Source organism: Coccinella septempunctata, chromosome 1, assembly GCF_907165205.1.
Source record: "Coccinella septempunctata chromosome 1, icCocSept1.1, whole genome shotgun sequence".
NCBI classification, from domain to species: domain Eukaryota; kingdom Metazoa; phylum Arthropoda; class Insecta; order Coleoptera; family Coccinellidae; genus Coccinella; species Coccinella septempunctata.
The window spans coordinates 67,497,592-67,514,094 of record NC_058189.1 but is presented as its reverse complement, the minus strand read 5'-3'; the positions used below and the strand labels follow the sequence as shown (position 1 = coordinate 67,514,094).

Sequence of the window (16,503 nt, the reverse complement as noted above, 5' to 3'; positions counted from 1 at the left end):
ACGAGAATGGGGTATCAGATTTTGTCTATCTCCTCTGGTTTAAAAGCTGTAGTGCTAAAACATCGAAATTTGCCCACCCTGTACAATCCTTTTTTGAAATTTCTACACATATATACACATAGCTCATTATGAATCTTTTCATTGAGGCAAAATCGCAAAAAATGTTTTTTTTGATTTCAAGAACCTACTGTTGAAATATTCATTCGAGTCGAAGACTCACACTGTATGAATCATCATAATGTGATGTTTTACCAGTTGGAGCTTTATCCACAAGCATCCGATATACATTTTAACTGCATATTTCTTTCATATGAACCAGAAAACTAAAACCTCCCGATAGATAGTCAACACATGATTTAACATACTTTACACAGTTACATAGAGGTACGACATTCAAATAATATCGACGGATGCCTAACCTCTCTGAAACCAATCAAAGCTTCTGCTACCATGAGGCATTAATAGCACTCAAAGCCTTTTTTTCAAAACGTAGGAAATTTCGAGATGACCATGCATAATGTTTCATTTAGGGGTAGTCCGGGAGACTTGCTCAGGTAGGAGACTTGAACCACCTCAAATATTTCCATTCAAATTTCGCGCTACCGGTATCGTAAATAGCTTGAGACATACTCGTCACAAGGCACAACTAGTGGAGGCTCCATTTTGGCCGCCATCAGAACAGTTCGGGAGCTAGAGGGTTGAACATGATTTTGTTGTTAGGAAGTAAGAAATTGAATAATTTTTGTTTGTCACAATGTCTGAAAAGTTTAATAGGTGCGTGGTTTTATTTAGTTTTGTTGCTTCAATTGATTAATATTGTTTTACAAACGATGAGCCTTTTTAATAATAGTTGTAAATGTTTCAAGAAAACATCTGTTGAATAGACTGAAATGGACTGCAGAAGACTTGACCCATGCTATGGTCCGCAGACATAATCAGTTGTCCAAGTTTCCCACACTGAGCTTAGATAGTAGTTTGCTTCGAAAAAAGAAAATTGAAATAATTTTAAAAAATATACAAAGGTTCAAAAGAGTAAACAACATCTCGGAAATAAGTGAGAGTGTCACTGAAATAGAAAATATGTATTTCATACGCTGATACATCTGATGATGAAAACCTTGACATGTACAAGCGTTGTTCATTAGAAATTGTTTTCTTTCAATGTTTTTCATGATAAACAAACTCATGGTCAAGTATCTCTCGCCCCTTGTACAACTCTCAGATGGCTTAGGGAGACATGAGCCAATTTTCGGTTCCTAAAAAAGAATTGCTGTACCCAAAATGTTCATTTCACCATCACTCTACTATTATCTTTCGTTACCTATTTGGGCATGATATCTCCACGCAAAAAAATGAATTGCTACCATTTACAGATACAACTTAAGTGGCTTCAGAGTGAAAAGGGGTTCAACTCTCCTGGACACTTGGACTCCCCATACCCTTCACATGAAACCATTCCACCTTTTAACTCGAACCAGTCCATCGAATCAAGTAGGTTCGAAAACATCAACAATATTCCCATAAAAAGCCAGCGGACATTTATTTATACATACATGTACTCTATTTACACACGCGATCTAGATCTATCTCGTATTTTTGTTATGATGATGGAACTGTTGTAGGCCGATAAACTGCTATACACATCAAACGCTCTTATCGGGATGAATGATGAGAATATCCCGTTATTTTTTTTTATCTAAATGTTCTCCACGGAGGCTCGAAAATAATGAAATATGTGATGTTTTTTCGACAGCGTTCGTCGATATCTAGCGAGAGATGACCCGCGGTTGAGTTATTGATGCTCTCTGTTGCGATATCTCCATTCGTGAGATGTCAGAGAGTTTGACTGATTGGGGGCTGAGATCTCGATAATTTCTTACGGAGATTAAGATAGAGCTCTTGGGAATACTCACAGATTTACTTTAGTTATCGGAGCCTCGATGTTGACCAAAACAAAGCAGCAATATACTGTGATAATTGAGAGAACAACGCCGAAAGACGACGTAGTTTGTATTGACATTCTGTCAATGAAATCAAACTACACCGTTGAAAAATTGAAATGGGCGAAAACTTTTTTCATTTTTGCTGTACGCACCATGTGGAGAGGCGTATATTTGCGTATTACTCACACACAAAATATAGTCCTCATGACATTTTTTGGCTCAACTCGAAAAATCACACTCAGAAGCACAAATTACAATACTATTAACCGTAATTCGGAATGCGTATTGGGTCAAGTATGAAGAGTAGAGAGAAGGAGAACGATAGCCGTACTAAAAATGTCACCAAAAACGGGGAAAATAGGTGTCGCTGCGATCGCTAGGTTGATCGATAAGGGGTGGGGATTCAAGCGTCAATTTGGAATGAACAGCCTTCATTTTATTTTAGGTTAAGTTAGGTTAAGTTAGGTTAGGTAGGTAGTTTGGTTAGGTTAGGTTAGGGAGGTAGGTAGGTTAGGTAGGTTTTAGGAAAATAAGAGTCGCTGCGATCGCTATGGTGATCGATAAGGGGTGGGAATTTAAGCGTCAACTTGAAATGAATGAATGAATGTTCTGAATTATATGCAATAAAATACAATAATGAATGACTAAATCAATGAAATTCAAAAGAAATCACTGATCAAAGATGATACCTAAATATGTTTATCATTGTTTATTGAGAACAGGATTTGTTAGTTGGTGTAGTGTAATCTTCAACATTATATACATTCGCAGTGAGGAGTAGAACATATCAAGACAGCAAAAGTTAGCAATCTCAGATTGATAACTTATTAGAGTAGATTTTGTTTCCAATACTGAGAACCGTTTTGAACCATATATTATGCTATGCCAACAAAATTCTTCAAGAATATCCATTTCTGAACCATGTAGTTTTATTGATTTATTCTTATTCAGAAGAGTCCACTCCTCACGAGGGATGACAATTTTGATTTCGTTTATAATGAATCCATCATTTTTTTTGATATCTTCATCGCAAAAGTGCTCTTGACACACAAATTGATTCCGAGTCGATTCTCGAAGTGAGGTTTTGTGGGTATTCAAAGTTTAAAGCGTTTTGTGAGAATTGCTCAAGCTGGCAACATCGACTGAAATATGGCTTGATAATAAAGGGCAACAAATGCATTATCTTGATGAGATAGACAATGATGGCTGTATATGAAGTCTGCGACGAACGAGGAAGGTCGTAAAATTTTATGGGATTTTTATGGCCGGTTGCAGTTGAGGCTCGCCAGTAAGCACGCGCCTGTAGATCAACAGCTGTTATTTTATAAACAAGCTGATCGGACATTGTTTTTTTTTTCATTTTTTAGTAGGCGCTGTTGCCAAATCGTAAACTCCGCACAAAGCGATTTAAATTTTGAAACCCCATATTTGAAGGATGATTTTGAATAGTTTTCGCGGTGAATTTGAAAAAATCATGAATGAAACTCATAATTATTCAGTTTAAACTTGCATATGCAGTGATAACCCAAATAGAGGAGCATTTCCCATTGTCGCCACTGTCTCGTTAGTGTCACTCTAGCAGAGATATGAGGGGTGCGCCACCTATGGGAGTGTGTATCATATACCTGGTAGATGTCTAGTGAAAATAAACCTTCTCTCTAACCAAATTGACAATTTTTCTTCTTCTTCCAGCAGCAGCACGAGCAGTACATTGGCCCGGCGTACGACCCATCACGCGACCTATCGCCGAACCTACCCTCGTGTGACTCGTCAATGGGTGACGACCCCAGCATCTCCAGCGGCAGTTCTTGCAGCACGCCCTCCAACAACAACCACCAGTCGTGCGGGTCGGAGGTGTGCAGGCCGCCGCCGACCTCGGCCGGCGGCCACCAGCACCCCCCCAGGTCCGTCACCCCGGCCGAGCTATGCCGCCCCCATTCCTCCTTCGAGCACCACATACCCAAGCTGGAGCCGATACAGCCCCCGGGCACGCCGCCCACCCCCACCCCCAGTTACGCGGACGAGAACGTCGGCGGTGCCGTGTGCGCGGGTTGCAGACTGAGAATATCGGACAGGTTCTACCTGCAGGCGGTGGACAGGAGGTGGCACTCGTCGTGTTTGCAGTGTTGTCAGTGTAGGAACGCTCTGGACGGGGAGATAACGTGTTTTTCTAGGGATGGGAATATTTACTGTAAAAAGGACTATTATAGGTGAGTTTTTACCCTTTGGATACATTATTGGTTATAGGTTTTAGTGGCAAGGGTACTTTTTGTGCTGGTTCCTGATGCTCCCTGTCTGAGGATAAATAATCTCACAATAGGGATACTCCTTGAGTACTTAAAATTAAAAATAAAAATGGGTATTCAACATTTAAAGCGTTTCGTTTCAATTGCACAAGTTGGCAACATCTACTGAAATATGCGTTGATAATAAAGGACAACAAATACACTATCTTGATGAGATGAATAAAGATGGCTGTCAATGAAGTCTGCGACGAACGAGGAAGGTCGTAAAATTTTATGGGATTTTTATGGCCGGTTGCTGTTGAGGCTCGCCAGTGAGTACGCGCCTTACGATGGCTGCAAATCAACTGCTGTTATTTTATAAACAAGCCATTGTTCTTTTCATTTTCTAGTAGGCGCTGTTGCCAAATAGTAAACTGAAAACGAAGCGATTTAAATTTTGAAGCCTCATATTTGAAGAATGATTTTGAATAGTTTCCGCGGTGCATTTGAAAAATTCATGAATGAAACTCGTAATTATTCAGTTTAAACTTGCATATGCTGTGACAATCCAAATTGAGGGGAATTCCCCTTTATACTCTGACCAGAAAACTTGGTTTTTCAGAATTAGTACCACACTTAGACCTATTATGATTTTTCTGAGAGATACGTGTGTCGAAAGTTGACCTCCCAAAAAGATGGGGATCACCTGAATATTCGTCAAGCCCGAACGATTGCACCAAGGTCGACGATTTTCATCTTAGAAATGGCATTTTTCAAAATTTTCTAATTTCACTCGAAAATTCGTCAAAAACGAACGATTGCGCCGAGATGGATGAAATCTTGAGATATATCGCAAGAAGAGTTGCTCTTTCAGAATATGTATAACGACTCGAAAGTTGATTTTCGAAACATTCCCAAGAAGATGAGGTCAGTTGAAACTTCTTCAAGACCGAACGGTTGTGCAGAAATGAATGAAATTCTCAGATTTATAACTAGAAGAGTTGCTTCTTCAGAATATGTATCGCAATTAGATCTACGATGATTTTCTTATAAGATAAACGACCCAAAAGTTGACTTTCGAAAAATTCTCAAAAAGTTGGGTTTACTTAAAACTTCCTCAAGACCGAACGGTTGTGACGGGAGAAATGAAATTCTCAGATTTATTACTAGAAGAGTTGCTCTTACAGAATATATAATATAACTTTTGGATCTACGATGATTTTCTTGGAAGATAAACGACCCAAAAGTTTACCTTCGAAAAATTCCCAAAAAGTAGGGTTTACTTAAAACTTCCTTAAGACCGAACGGTTGTGGCGATATGGATGAGATTCTCAGATTTATCACTAGAAGAGTTGCTCTTTCAGAATATGTATCACATCCAGATCTACGATTATTTTCCTGGAAGATACGCTACTCGAAAATTGACCTTCGAAAAATTCCCAATATGATGGGGTCGGTTAAAAATTCGTCAAGACCGAACTACTGTACAGAGCTTGGTGATATTCCGAGATTTATTACTGAAAGAGTTGTCCTTTCAGAATATGTATCACTTTTAGCTCTACGATGATTTTTCTGAGAGATAAGGGTGTCAAAATTTAAAAATTCGAAAAGCCGAACGGTATCACCAGATCAGAGTAAAATTTAGGCTGCCAAATTCTCACTCAAGGTCATTATTGTCTTCTTCGACGTCAGTTGTCAATCGTAGAGTTTCCAACAAAATGGTTTAATTCAAGCATTAGACGATTTATTGCTGAAATACCTCAAAAGGATATCAAAAACATCTACCAGAGGGAAGAATTTTATCCTGATAACATGCTTGTCGAAGAGTTCGAGCAATGTTTGCTCAATTTCATTTCGAGTGCCCATAACAACTTCCTGGTGCTACCGGTGACACTCAACATCCATCGGAGAGAGTCTCTCACTCAACGTACAAATTAAACTCTCAGGATGTTCCGTACAGATATCCCGTAAAGGCAATAAACCCGGACAATTCCAGATTTATGAATTCAATTTCATGGCCTGCTAAATACCGACCGTAAATCACTCGAAGCAACATGTCCGCGGCAAATAGCCCGATCAGCCTGTGTGAGAACGGAATATACCCGGGGAAACACACTCAAGAAGTAAAATATTTATATATAGGAGGGCAAACACTCTGTACAAACACGGGTGCATTATTTCATGGATCTTAAGAAGTTAATACGCCAAGGTATGCACGGAGCAATCTGCGTGAAGAAGCGGTTTTGCGGGATATTTAAACCAAAGAGTATCAACTCTTTGTTTAAACAGTGTTCCGGATGAATTTCTGCCTGCGCCAGCATCGAACTTGGGGGATGGACTCCAGGGAGCGAAAACGATGACTTAGATATTTTTTTACGAACGAGAGGTCGGACGAGGTACTGTTTGCCGAACGGATTGTGCAAAATTTTGATTTCCCTCCCAGATGGTTCAGCATTCATTGAATGTACAAGCTGTTTTTGAAGATGAGGCTTTTTTTGTAGGCCTGTAGAACTCATTAACCCTTTCAGAGCATCTCAGAGAAAATAATGTGTTCAAAATTATTATCCTATTTCTTTAAAACCAGAGTTCTGAAGGTTTGTAAATCTGACCTCCTCCCTCTTTTTGCATTTTTGTAAACTGTCCCTCCAGAAGGACAAATGCGTATACAATATACAGTTTGAGTCTTTGACTCGTACAAATATTTCAACAGTAGATTCTTGAGGTCAAAAGAAACAGTTTTTTTCTCTTTCATTTTTTCCGATTCGGCTCTGTTTAAAAGATACAGGTTGTTGAAAAACCATAAAAATGTTATTTTTAGTTCTATCTCACAAACGGTTTTATCGAATGAAATGAATTTCGAAATATAGTTTTTCATTTATTTGATGAATCTTTTTCGAACACAAGGTACCACCCACGTCTTCCAGTTTTCTCATTATGACCATTACGTACCATTAAATACCGAGAATTCAAAGAACCCAACCCTTGAGCCTAAGTTGGACGCTATCCAATGAACATTTGAACGTTTTTTAAAATAAAAGTATTCCTCATATTTTCTTGTATAATGCGCAGTTTTCGAGTAATTTGATGTTCAAAAGAGTGAAATTTGAAAAATTAGGTACTTTGGCTGTTTGAGAGATCCACAGATGTGTTGTGTCACAGATCTATAGCAAGTTATTCTGAAGGTAATTTTGTGTTTCCAGGGGTGGCACAGCTCATTATGAAAACTTAAAATGGCCATATCTTTCCATCAGGGTCGAATCAGGAAAAATGGTATAGTAAAAAGTGTTTCTCTATACCTCTAGCGTTGAAATATTTGTGAAAATTAAAACTCACCCTGTAAACCGATGTCCCCAAAGAGAGGCAAATACAGTTAATGGGTTAAAATAGATCGTTCAATTAGTACAATGCGATTCCATTGATTTTCAAGTACGAACCCGAAGGCGATGTCTGTCACTGGAAAAAACAGTCAATGTACACTCAACATAACTCAATGGGGTCATTTGAAAAACTTCGAGTATCCTGAAAGGGAAGTTAAGTGAAAAAAATGTAGAAGAAGGTGTTTAAAATGTCGGGGAAATTGTGAAAATAAAAAAATTGTGGAATCTAACCCAAAATGTACTTCAAGAGGTTGAAAATACGTGCTACAGTTCATGCTTGCCGCTCTCATAACACTGTCAAACGAACACAGGTCGATAATGGTTGATTTCAGAGCCGAGACGTTTCTCTTTTCGAGCAGTCCATCTCTGTAATTTTCGATAAATAGTTGTAGTGCGGCATTTGCAGGGTATGCCGGCTACTGTAAGTGCGCCTCGGCTGATTAATCGCTAAAGAAGGCATATTAATATCTGTACGGGGCTCTTTGGATTGCCGCGAGGCCACGACCACAATTCCGGACATTCAAGACATGACTGTGGTACAAGCATAAAATGATCCTCAAGGAGAAACAGCATCCGCGTCTAATCGCATAGAGAGGAATAATAATGAGTGGAATACTATCGTTAATCATCGCCCAGATCTTATAGATAGGTACCTACCCAAATTGTGGTTTATTATCATCCATAATAAACATTTGAAGTCAAACTGAAGATTATGGCGTGTTCATAAATCCTTCCTTGAAACTATTGGTGGCTATAAATTCAGCATCCTTATGAACTGAGATACCAATTCAAAATTAATTCAATCTCCATCTCAGGAATTATTAAGACCTATAGTTGGGGAGCCCAAGAGGTAAATCCGGGATTTACTCGAGCGTGTCAGATTAATATAAGGAGAGATACCTTGGACTCGTGTAGAGTGCTTCTACCAAAAATTAGACCTGTATATAGGCAGAATTGTCTAGGACAGTCTGACAGAATAGTAAAAAAAAAGAGCGTTGTACATACTCGAGCGTGTCAGATTAAGACATACCTATGTGGTTAATTACATGTTGAAAAGTATATATTTTCTCAATCTGACAACTTAATTGTGAAAAAGTGTGGGAGAGCGCCAAATTTGCGAAAAAAAAGTCACGTGTACATTCTCGAGCGCTGTGGCTTTTTCTTCTTAATTTCAAGATTCAAGAATAACAGAAAAATAAAAATCTGACAGTTTCAGCAAGCCAAAACAATAAAAATAGGCCATAAAGGTCAAAAAATTCAGTTTTTCTGAATTATCTCCTCTCCTGGGCTTCAAATTGTTTTCGCATTCGTCATAAAAGTTGTAGAGCATAACATTTTCTACAAATTTTGTCCGAAGCATTTTTTTCTACGTTTGTCCGCTTTCGAGATATATGGCGATGGATGTATATCCGAATGCGGGTTTCTACAATGACCTTGGCCTTTCGCATGTGTGGCTAAGCTCCTCGCCCTTATCGCCATCTAACTCGAAAACGGTAAGGGTAGGTAAAATTGCTTCAGACAAAAGTTGTATAGAATTTCGTTATCTACAACTTTCATAAGGAATTCAGAAACGATTAGAGATACAAAAAGGGAGATTTAAAAAAAAATGCCATGTCATCATCTGCAAACTGTCAGATTAATAAAACCTCCCCGGATTACTGCCAGATCAATGGGTCAACACGTCTGCAACACCGAGATTAACCATCTGTATGAAAATATGACCGTCTCGAGTATGTACAAGTAACGGTTTTTTTTTTGCATTTTCAAAGGACAGCTTTTACCTTGTGTCACGTCCGAATCGTCAGTCCCTTGAAAAGTACCTTCCTTAGGCCCCAATTAATCTCTAAAAATCTGACACAATCAAAAAAAAAATTTTATTTTTTATTTTCAACTCTCCATAAGGCCAGCATCACCACGCAAACTGTTCGATTAACAGGGAATTATCAGAGACACGTAGGATCTGAAACGCTCGAATATGTAACTAGACGATTTTTTTCACACCTTTGAAAACCTGCAGACGCTTTCCCCACCGCTGAAAGTGGTAGCATTTAGCATCGTCGGCTCCGTAACTACTAAAGGAAATAGGTGATGATCGTTCAGAATATCAGCGATTTAGAGATAACGGGCATTTCCTAAATTTCCCACCTCGATTTTTTGGCTGCTTTACCTACAGATCAAGACTAATTCTACTGTCCGACGAACCCAATCGCCGGTTCAAAAAGCGCCAAAACCAAACGTACAAAATCCCCATGCCACATAATCAATCATCGGCGTCGTTCTCGATATACCAACATGTCGACCATCGGGCTCGAATATCTCGTCCTCCGATCATAAACAAGGCTCAAAGAGAGACGAGGCAATGACAATGCGATGATCCATCAGCGTCATTTCGGTCTTGGGTCCTTTCGGTTATGGCGCTGTCAGTATACCTCACACAGATGGCGTGTATCTGGTATCCGGCATTGTCGATACCGAGAGATCTGCCATACCAATGCGCCCGGAGATAAGTCTCTCTGCCGGAGGTAAATGGTCGGTTCGTGACTATTAAAGGAGGACCAGAGATCGACGATTCTACATCGGGCGTATTGGTCCTATCGTCCGATTCGCAATGGGCGAAATGAGATGAGGTGAAACTCTGCGGAGAACCAGAGTAAACCTTGGGAAGGAAGTTCATAGGATCGAAATGTCGTCCGGCATCCAAGGGTGCCATGTAATGATGCAATCTGGAATAACCTAGTTGTGGCATTCTCGTAGTATCACCAGTGTCAACATTGCACAGGGTTTGTAGAATTTGAAGGCGACCCTTAGATCTATTTTACCCTGAATCAAAGCTGTGTTGGCCTCAACGGCGTTTACTGCACTGTTCAATATCATCGCCATAGCTGTTTCGATGATTGCTGACATGAGTATGCCTGCAAGAGGTGTAGGAATAAGTTTCAGATGTGATGGAGGTCTATTTAACCTGAAGCGCCTCAGAGCAAAAACCTGTACAAAGTTTATCACGGAATTTCAATATGCAGACGACTGCGCACTTATCGCTAGCAGCCCAGAGGATCTAAAGATAATGTTGGACACCTATTAACATATATACGAAGCTTTAGGCCTTAGACTCAATATCTACAAAACCAAAATCCTGGTGAGTCTGCCTGAAAGCCTTCAAACACATATAAGCTTGGAGAATGAAACTCTAGAACAGGTCGAGCAATTCAAATACTTGGGAGGCTTCATAAATAGTAGGCCTAACCTGGACACGGAAATACACAACCGTAGCAATTCGGCATCACGGGCATTCTGGAGGCTAAAGGACAGAGTGTTTCAAAATCACGACCTCAATCTGAAGACCAAGACAGCTTTTTACAAAGCAGTGGCCCTCCCAATCCTTTTTTTACGGAAGCGAAAGCTGGACTCCTTACAGGCGACACATCAAACAGCTTCAACAAACGCAACAATGTCATCTTAGACAAATAATGCACAGATGGTTCCACAAAGTTTCAAATGCAGAAGTCTTGTAGCGCGCGAGTTGTATTACAATTGACACTCAAGTAACAAGGGCCCGACTAAGTTGGAGCGGCCACATTCTGAGGATGCAAGACGCAAGACTCCCCAAAATAGCTCTGTATGGCGAATTCACAGAGGGAGCTCGAGAACCAGGAGGCCGGTATAAGCAATTTACGGATATACTGCATCAATCCCTAGAATCAGTTAATGCCAATCATAACTGGGAATAACTAGCGTTAGACAGCTCACAGTGGAGGAGTTTGGTCCACAGTTATAATGGAGACTTGAGTAGAATACAGCGTCGGCCAGATCTTGTTGGTGACTATCCATGCCCGTAGTGTGGAAGGATCTGTAGGTCACCAGAAAATCTCACAATTCTATAGTGTTTCTGCTGACCTTCACCAGTGAGCGACTTTTTCCACTGTCTATTCATGTGCTTCAGGTATATTCTGTCAATTGTGTGTTTTGGGTGATCATTTCTTCTGCAATCTGTTGTACGATTGCTAATTCTTTCCAAAAGTTATCATCAGGTAGAATGTTGAAGAATCTACGAAACAGAGTGAAAAGTCGAAAATTTCGACTCTTTGGATGGTATTTCTTTCAAGGATTGGGGAGAAGGTCCCTTATCCAATCTGCTCTTTCACATAGCATCGTAGTGAATGGTTTTTTTACAAGGTATACCTTGTATACACGAGCTAGCGACGTAGCAGGTCATGTCTTATATCTACCTACCATATTCTTTCTTCAACAGCTGCTATTTCAAAATCGATCAAGGATGTTGTCATTACCCAGGATCTTCCGTTCCAATCTAAAAACTCAACGTAACATAAATTTTCGAAATGGATGTCAGATTTCGAACTGGAACATATATTTCCTTGCGTAATACACCTGATCCTTCGTGTTTGGACGAAATCAGATTTATAACCCGCGATAAACTCAAATTTCGATCGTATAGGAGCGCCTCGAGAAAACTCTCGAATATTAATGTTTGACAATAAAACCTAAATCTAGTTCACTTGACGCTCGAAGATGTGGACCGGGCAGGGCCCGAGAAGAGAGACGTTTTCCAATCGCGTCGTCCATGCACGATGAGTCCGCTAACCGGTTCCTCGAAATCTCGAGTTATTTGACAGTCGTTCGATAATATTTGAACTTGATCTGATTTCGAAACGTTACGGAAAATAAAGGATGTACGCGGGGACGTTTTGTTTACAGAATTGGATCGGTCGGAAATTTACGAGTTGCGCGACGGTATTTAACGAGTTCCGCGATCTGGGTATCCGATTTTGGGCGTCGGTCACGCGGAGGTGATCCGCCTAACTTTCTTGCGACCCGGTGTATGAATGACGACGTTGAGATGTAACGTTTTCGTGCTGAGAGGCCGTCAGCTACTGTGCACGTTTTCGGATTGTATTATGTTGCATGCAAGTACCAAAGGAGATCTTGAATTGTCGAGTTAACCCGTGGTTAAATCCGGAATTCTCGAAGGCTATCAGAAATTTTTAAGAGAGGTTCTTGGTGGAGATATTCTTGTGATTGTTCGTTTGTGTTTGTCTTTTCATAACTCCGGAACCAAATGTCTGATTTTGGGAATTTTACTATAGTATACAGGGTGAGTCTTTGACTCGTACAAATATTTCAACAATAGATTCTCTAGGTCAAAGGAAACACTTTTTTCCTTCACCATTTTTTCCGAATCGGTTCGGTTTAAAAGATAGACAGGGGGTTTCATAAAACTTTGATTGTTCGATTTGACAGTCAGTCGATCTCTTGAACGAAATCACTGAAACCTTTTTTTTCTGAATATATTGAAGAAGTAGCAATTGAGAATAATTTTATGGAAGTATGAACATCATAATTTGATGCTAGAATGATATTCTGAATGATCATGGCTGAATCATCGATTGAAAACCAATTGACGTTTATTTGTCAATCAAGCGTTGATTCCCCGATCAAGCTTTATGAAACCCGGGGACAGACTGTTGAAAACCACGAACAAATATAATTTTCAGTTTTATCTCACAAATGGTTTTATCGATTGAAATGAATTTCGAAATATAGTTTTTCATTTATTTGATGGATCTTTTTCGAACACAGGATATCACCCACTTCTTCCAGTTTTCTCATTATGACCATAACGTATGGGAGAGTTGAACCCATTTTCATTCTGAAGCCACTTAAGTTGTATCTGTAAATGGTAGCAACTCATTTTTTTGCGTGAAGAGATCACGCCCAAATAAGGAACGATAGATAATAATAGAGTGATGGTGAGACGAACATTTTGAGTACAGCAATTCTTTTTTTAGAAACTGAAAATTGGCTCATGTCTCCCTAACCCATGGGAGAAATGAACAAGGGGCGAGAGGGACTTGACCATAAGTTTGTTTATCAGGAAAAACATTGAAAGAAAACAATTTCCAATGGCCAACGATTGTCTATGTCAATGTTTTCATCATCAGATGTATCAGCGTATGAAATACTTATTTTCTTTTCCAGAGTCACTCTCACTTATCTCTTCCTAGATGTTTTTTACTTTTTTGAGCCTTTGTTTATTTTTTATAGTTATTTCTATTATTCAGTTTTCTTATTTTGAAGCAATCTATTATCTCTCCCTTATTTGCGAGATGTTCTTAACTTTTTTGAACCTTTGTATATTTTTATATTTGTTTCTTTTATTTGATTTTCTTTTTTTTTTCAATATTAATCAGTGAAAGCAATGAAACAAAATAACTCCACGCACCTATGCAACTTTTCAGATAGTGTAACAAACAAAAATTATTCAATTTTTCATTTCCTAACAACAAAATCACGTTCAACCCTCTCACTCTCGAACTGTTCTGATGGCGGCCAAAATGGAGCCGCCACCAGTTGTGCCTTGTTACGAGTATGTCGCAAGCTATTCACGATACCGGTAACGCGAAATTTGAATTGAAATATTTGAGGTGGTTCAAGTCTCCTACCTGAACAAGTGTCTCGGACTCCCCCTATCTGTGAAATTTGAAAAATTGGGTACCTATTTAATTCAAGTGATAGTTTTAGAGGGTTCTATAATTTTATCCTGGGACTTGAATAGTCTGAGCTTCAACGAAACAATATTATAATATGCTAACAGACAAAGACAACAGAACACCCAGTATTAATGCATTTGACTGTATAGTCGGAGAGCCAACACCTAAAAATCTACTTTAATTGAAACTTCCCAAAGAACCTATTCCAATCTAACGAATCTTTTGTCGTTACTAAACGCTCAGCATCTATTGATGGGATTTCCCAGCGCCATATTTGCGACAACCGACGGTACTAACCAAACATGGTCCATTTAGATAACCCAGTCGACATCGCCATCCGCATCTACCACAAGAATCACATCATGCATGTTAACCTGTAACTCTCAGCTACGCAATAATAAAAACAGATGTACCCGTATGGAACATAGATCTTGATAGCGCCGATTATTACCCAATATACGTTGTAAATCTTCCACAAAGACTTATTTCGTGCGGTATATCAAGCGCTAGTATTCCCGTATCTCTATTTGTTTACACTCTAATGAATTGCAGTCTGCTATACAAATGAAATATCGCAGTTTTCTCATATGCTACTTACAGTTATCACGGAAGAGGCTCGTAGATATCAATGGCTGTGACCACCGAATAGGGTATATCGTACTCGGGATCGCTATAATAGTTTAGCTCGCTGAGTAATATGATCAGGTCACGACACTGGAACCATAGAGCTCGAAGGGATCGGATTTATCGACGTGGTGAAGGAACGGGTTTTCGCATCTCGATGAACAGTTTACATTTTTACCGTTTTCGACGTAATGGAAAATTGAATCTATTAGCAGATTAGTACAAGGTCCGAAACGCTCAGATATCTGACAGTTTGTGATGCACCTGAAAGATAACCATAGCAGGTAATAGCAGAAAAAGGTGTTTTCCGCGAGTCGCTAGGAAATTTTGACGTTCTAGACAAAATTTCTCAAAGAAAAAGTCAAAATTTTCCAACTATTAAGAAATATTCATTTCCTTACTATAAAGAAATGAGATTTCCTTACAGTTGTTAGTGTTCTGCATAAATGAAACACGTTTATAAGAAATTCATTTATATTTTGAATATCTCGCATATAGAATACATTTTGAAATCAATTCGTTATTATATATTCACAGATATTTGACAGTTGGTACAATTATTGACAATGGGAGGAATATCATTAGAACTACGAGAAACATTTTGGACAACATAAGAGGTAATAGGATTATACTGTTCAATATTTTGTGCTGTGAAAATTGAATTTGTCTCCTCAACCTTATTGTTGAGAGACTCTTCAATATATCCTTCAGCAACGTTTGATACCTTTTTGTATTAGTTTTGGCAGCAGAGTCAACTAATGTTGTTGCAGAAGGCCCGCGAAAGCAGTGACTAGTATATTCTGTCGGATTTTTCAAGTTCAAATAATTAGCAACTATTTAAGGCATTTTTCTAAATGGATGTATTCCTACTGATTGTCTACAACCCTTTACGCTTTGATATTTGAAGAAAAATCGGTCACTGTTCATATTTTCTGGCCTTAACGAAATATATAGTTCAGATAAAGATACAAGTACATCTGATTAACTACAAATGACCTTGGTTTGTTGGTCTTCAAATCAGATATGCTAATTAAAAGCTCAGATCTAAGTCTTTTATATCGTGTAGAGTCATTCGGACTAACTCATCCATTCTACAGGCTCCAGAATTACCCAATTATATAGTAACCTAAAAAATGAATAAATGTTTAATCTGAATAGAAATTTAAACCTTGTAAGTTACCTTAATCATTAAATTGTCTTCATCTGGAGCTTCCTGGATGGGTTTTTCGATTTCTTTCTTCGCTAAAATCTTAGATTTCTTCTACCTATAACCTTGAGCTTGCCGTTTTGAATATGTAGATATATCTACATTGTGTTTAATTGCAAGGGTTGACTTCAATATTGAACAATTGACCCACAATGTTGAAAATTTCATCTTTAAACAGAGGTCTAGGAAGTATGCCATCATAACATTTTCTGAGAAAGAACTCGTGTTTTAACTCTTGCGATAGTATATGCATATTCGTACTTCTCTCTTGATTTCTTCGGCAATAATTCGAATGAAGCAGTAGTTACTGCCTCAACCAGCTCTGGAGGAGCCCCAGAAATGGAAAATTCATCATCAGTGTTCTGTTATCGGAAAATTTATATGCTCCAAGTTTGACAATTCAACATTAATACGACGCCTTGCGCCTGAATTTAACAATCTTATTCACAGTTTTCCTGGAATTTCAGGCTTTTCCTAACCTTCTTTCGACCTCAAGAACTTCGACCTCACCCTGTATGAATGTTTGAACTCCGATCTAGCATAATCCGAATGTTACGACCGCGTAAATTGCGCCAGTTGGCGTACGGATTTTCAGACCGCACACTCGACTTTTGAAACTGG

General features: G+C 38.9%; 1 protein-coding gene across 2 annotated transcripts in view; it reads left to right on the top strand.

The window, feature by feature from the left end:
- Positions 1–16,503, top strand: part of LOC123317089 (LIM/homeobox protein Lhx9-like) — a 227,357-nt gene that overhangs the window by 68,272 nt on the left and 142,582 nt on the right. The window contains exon 2 of one of the 2 annotated variants that reach the window (XM_044903468.1): positions 3,639–4,153. In XM_044903468.1, the coding sequence (XP_044759403.1) occupies positions 3,639–4,153 (515 nt within the window). Of the gene's footprint in view, positions 1–3,635; positions 4,154–16,503 lie in introns of both variants that reach the window. The other variant, XM_044903460.1, reaches the window with a different exon arrangement.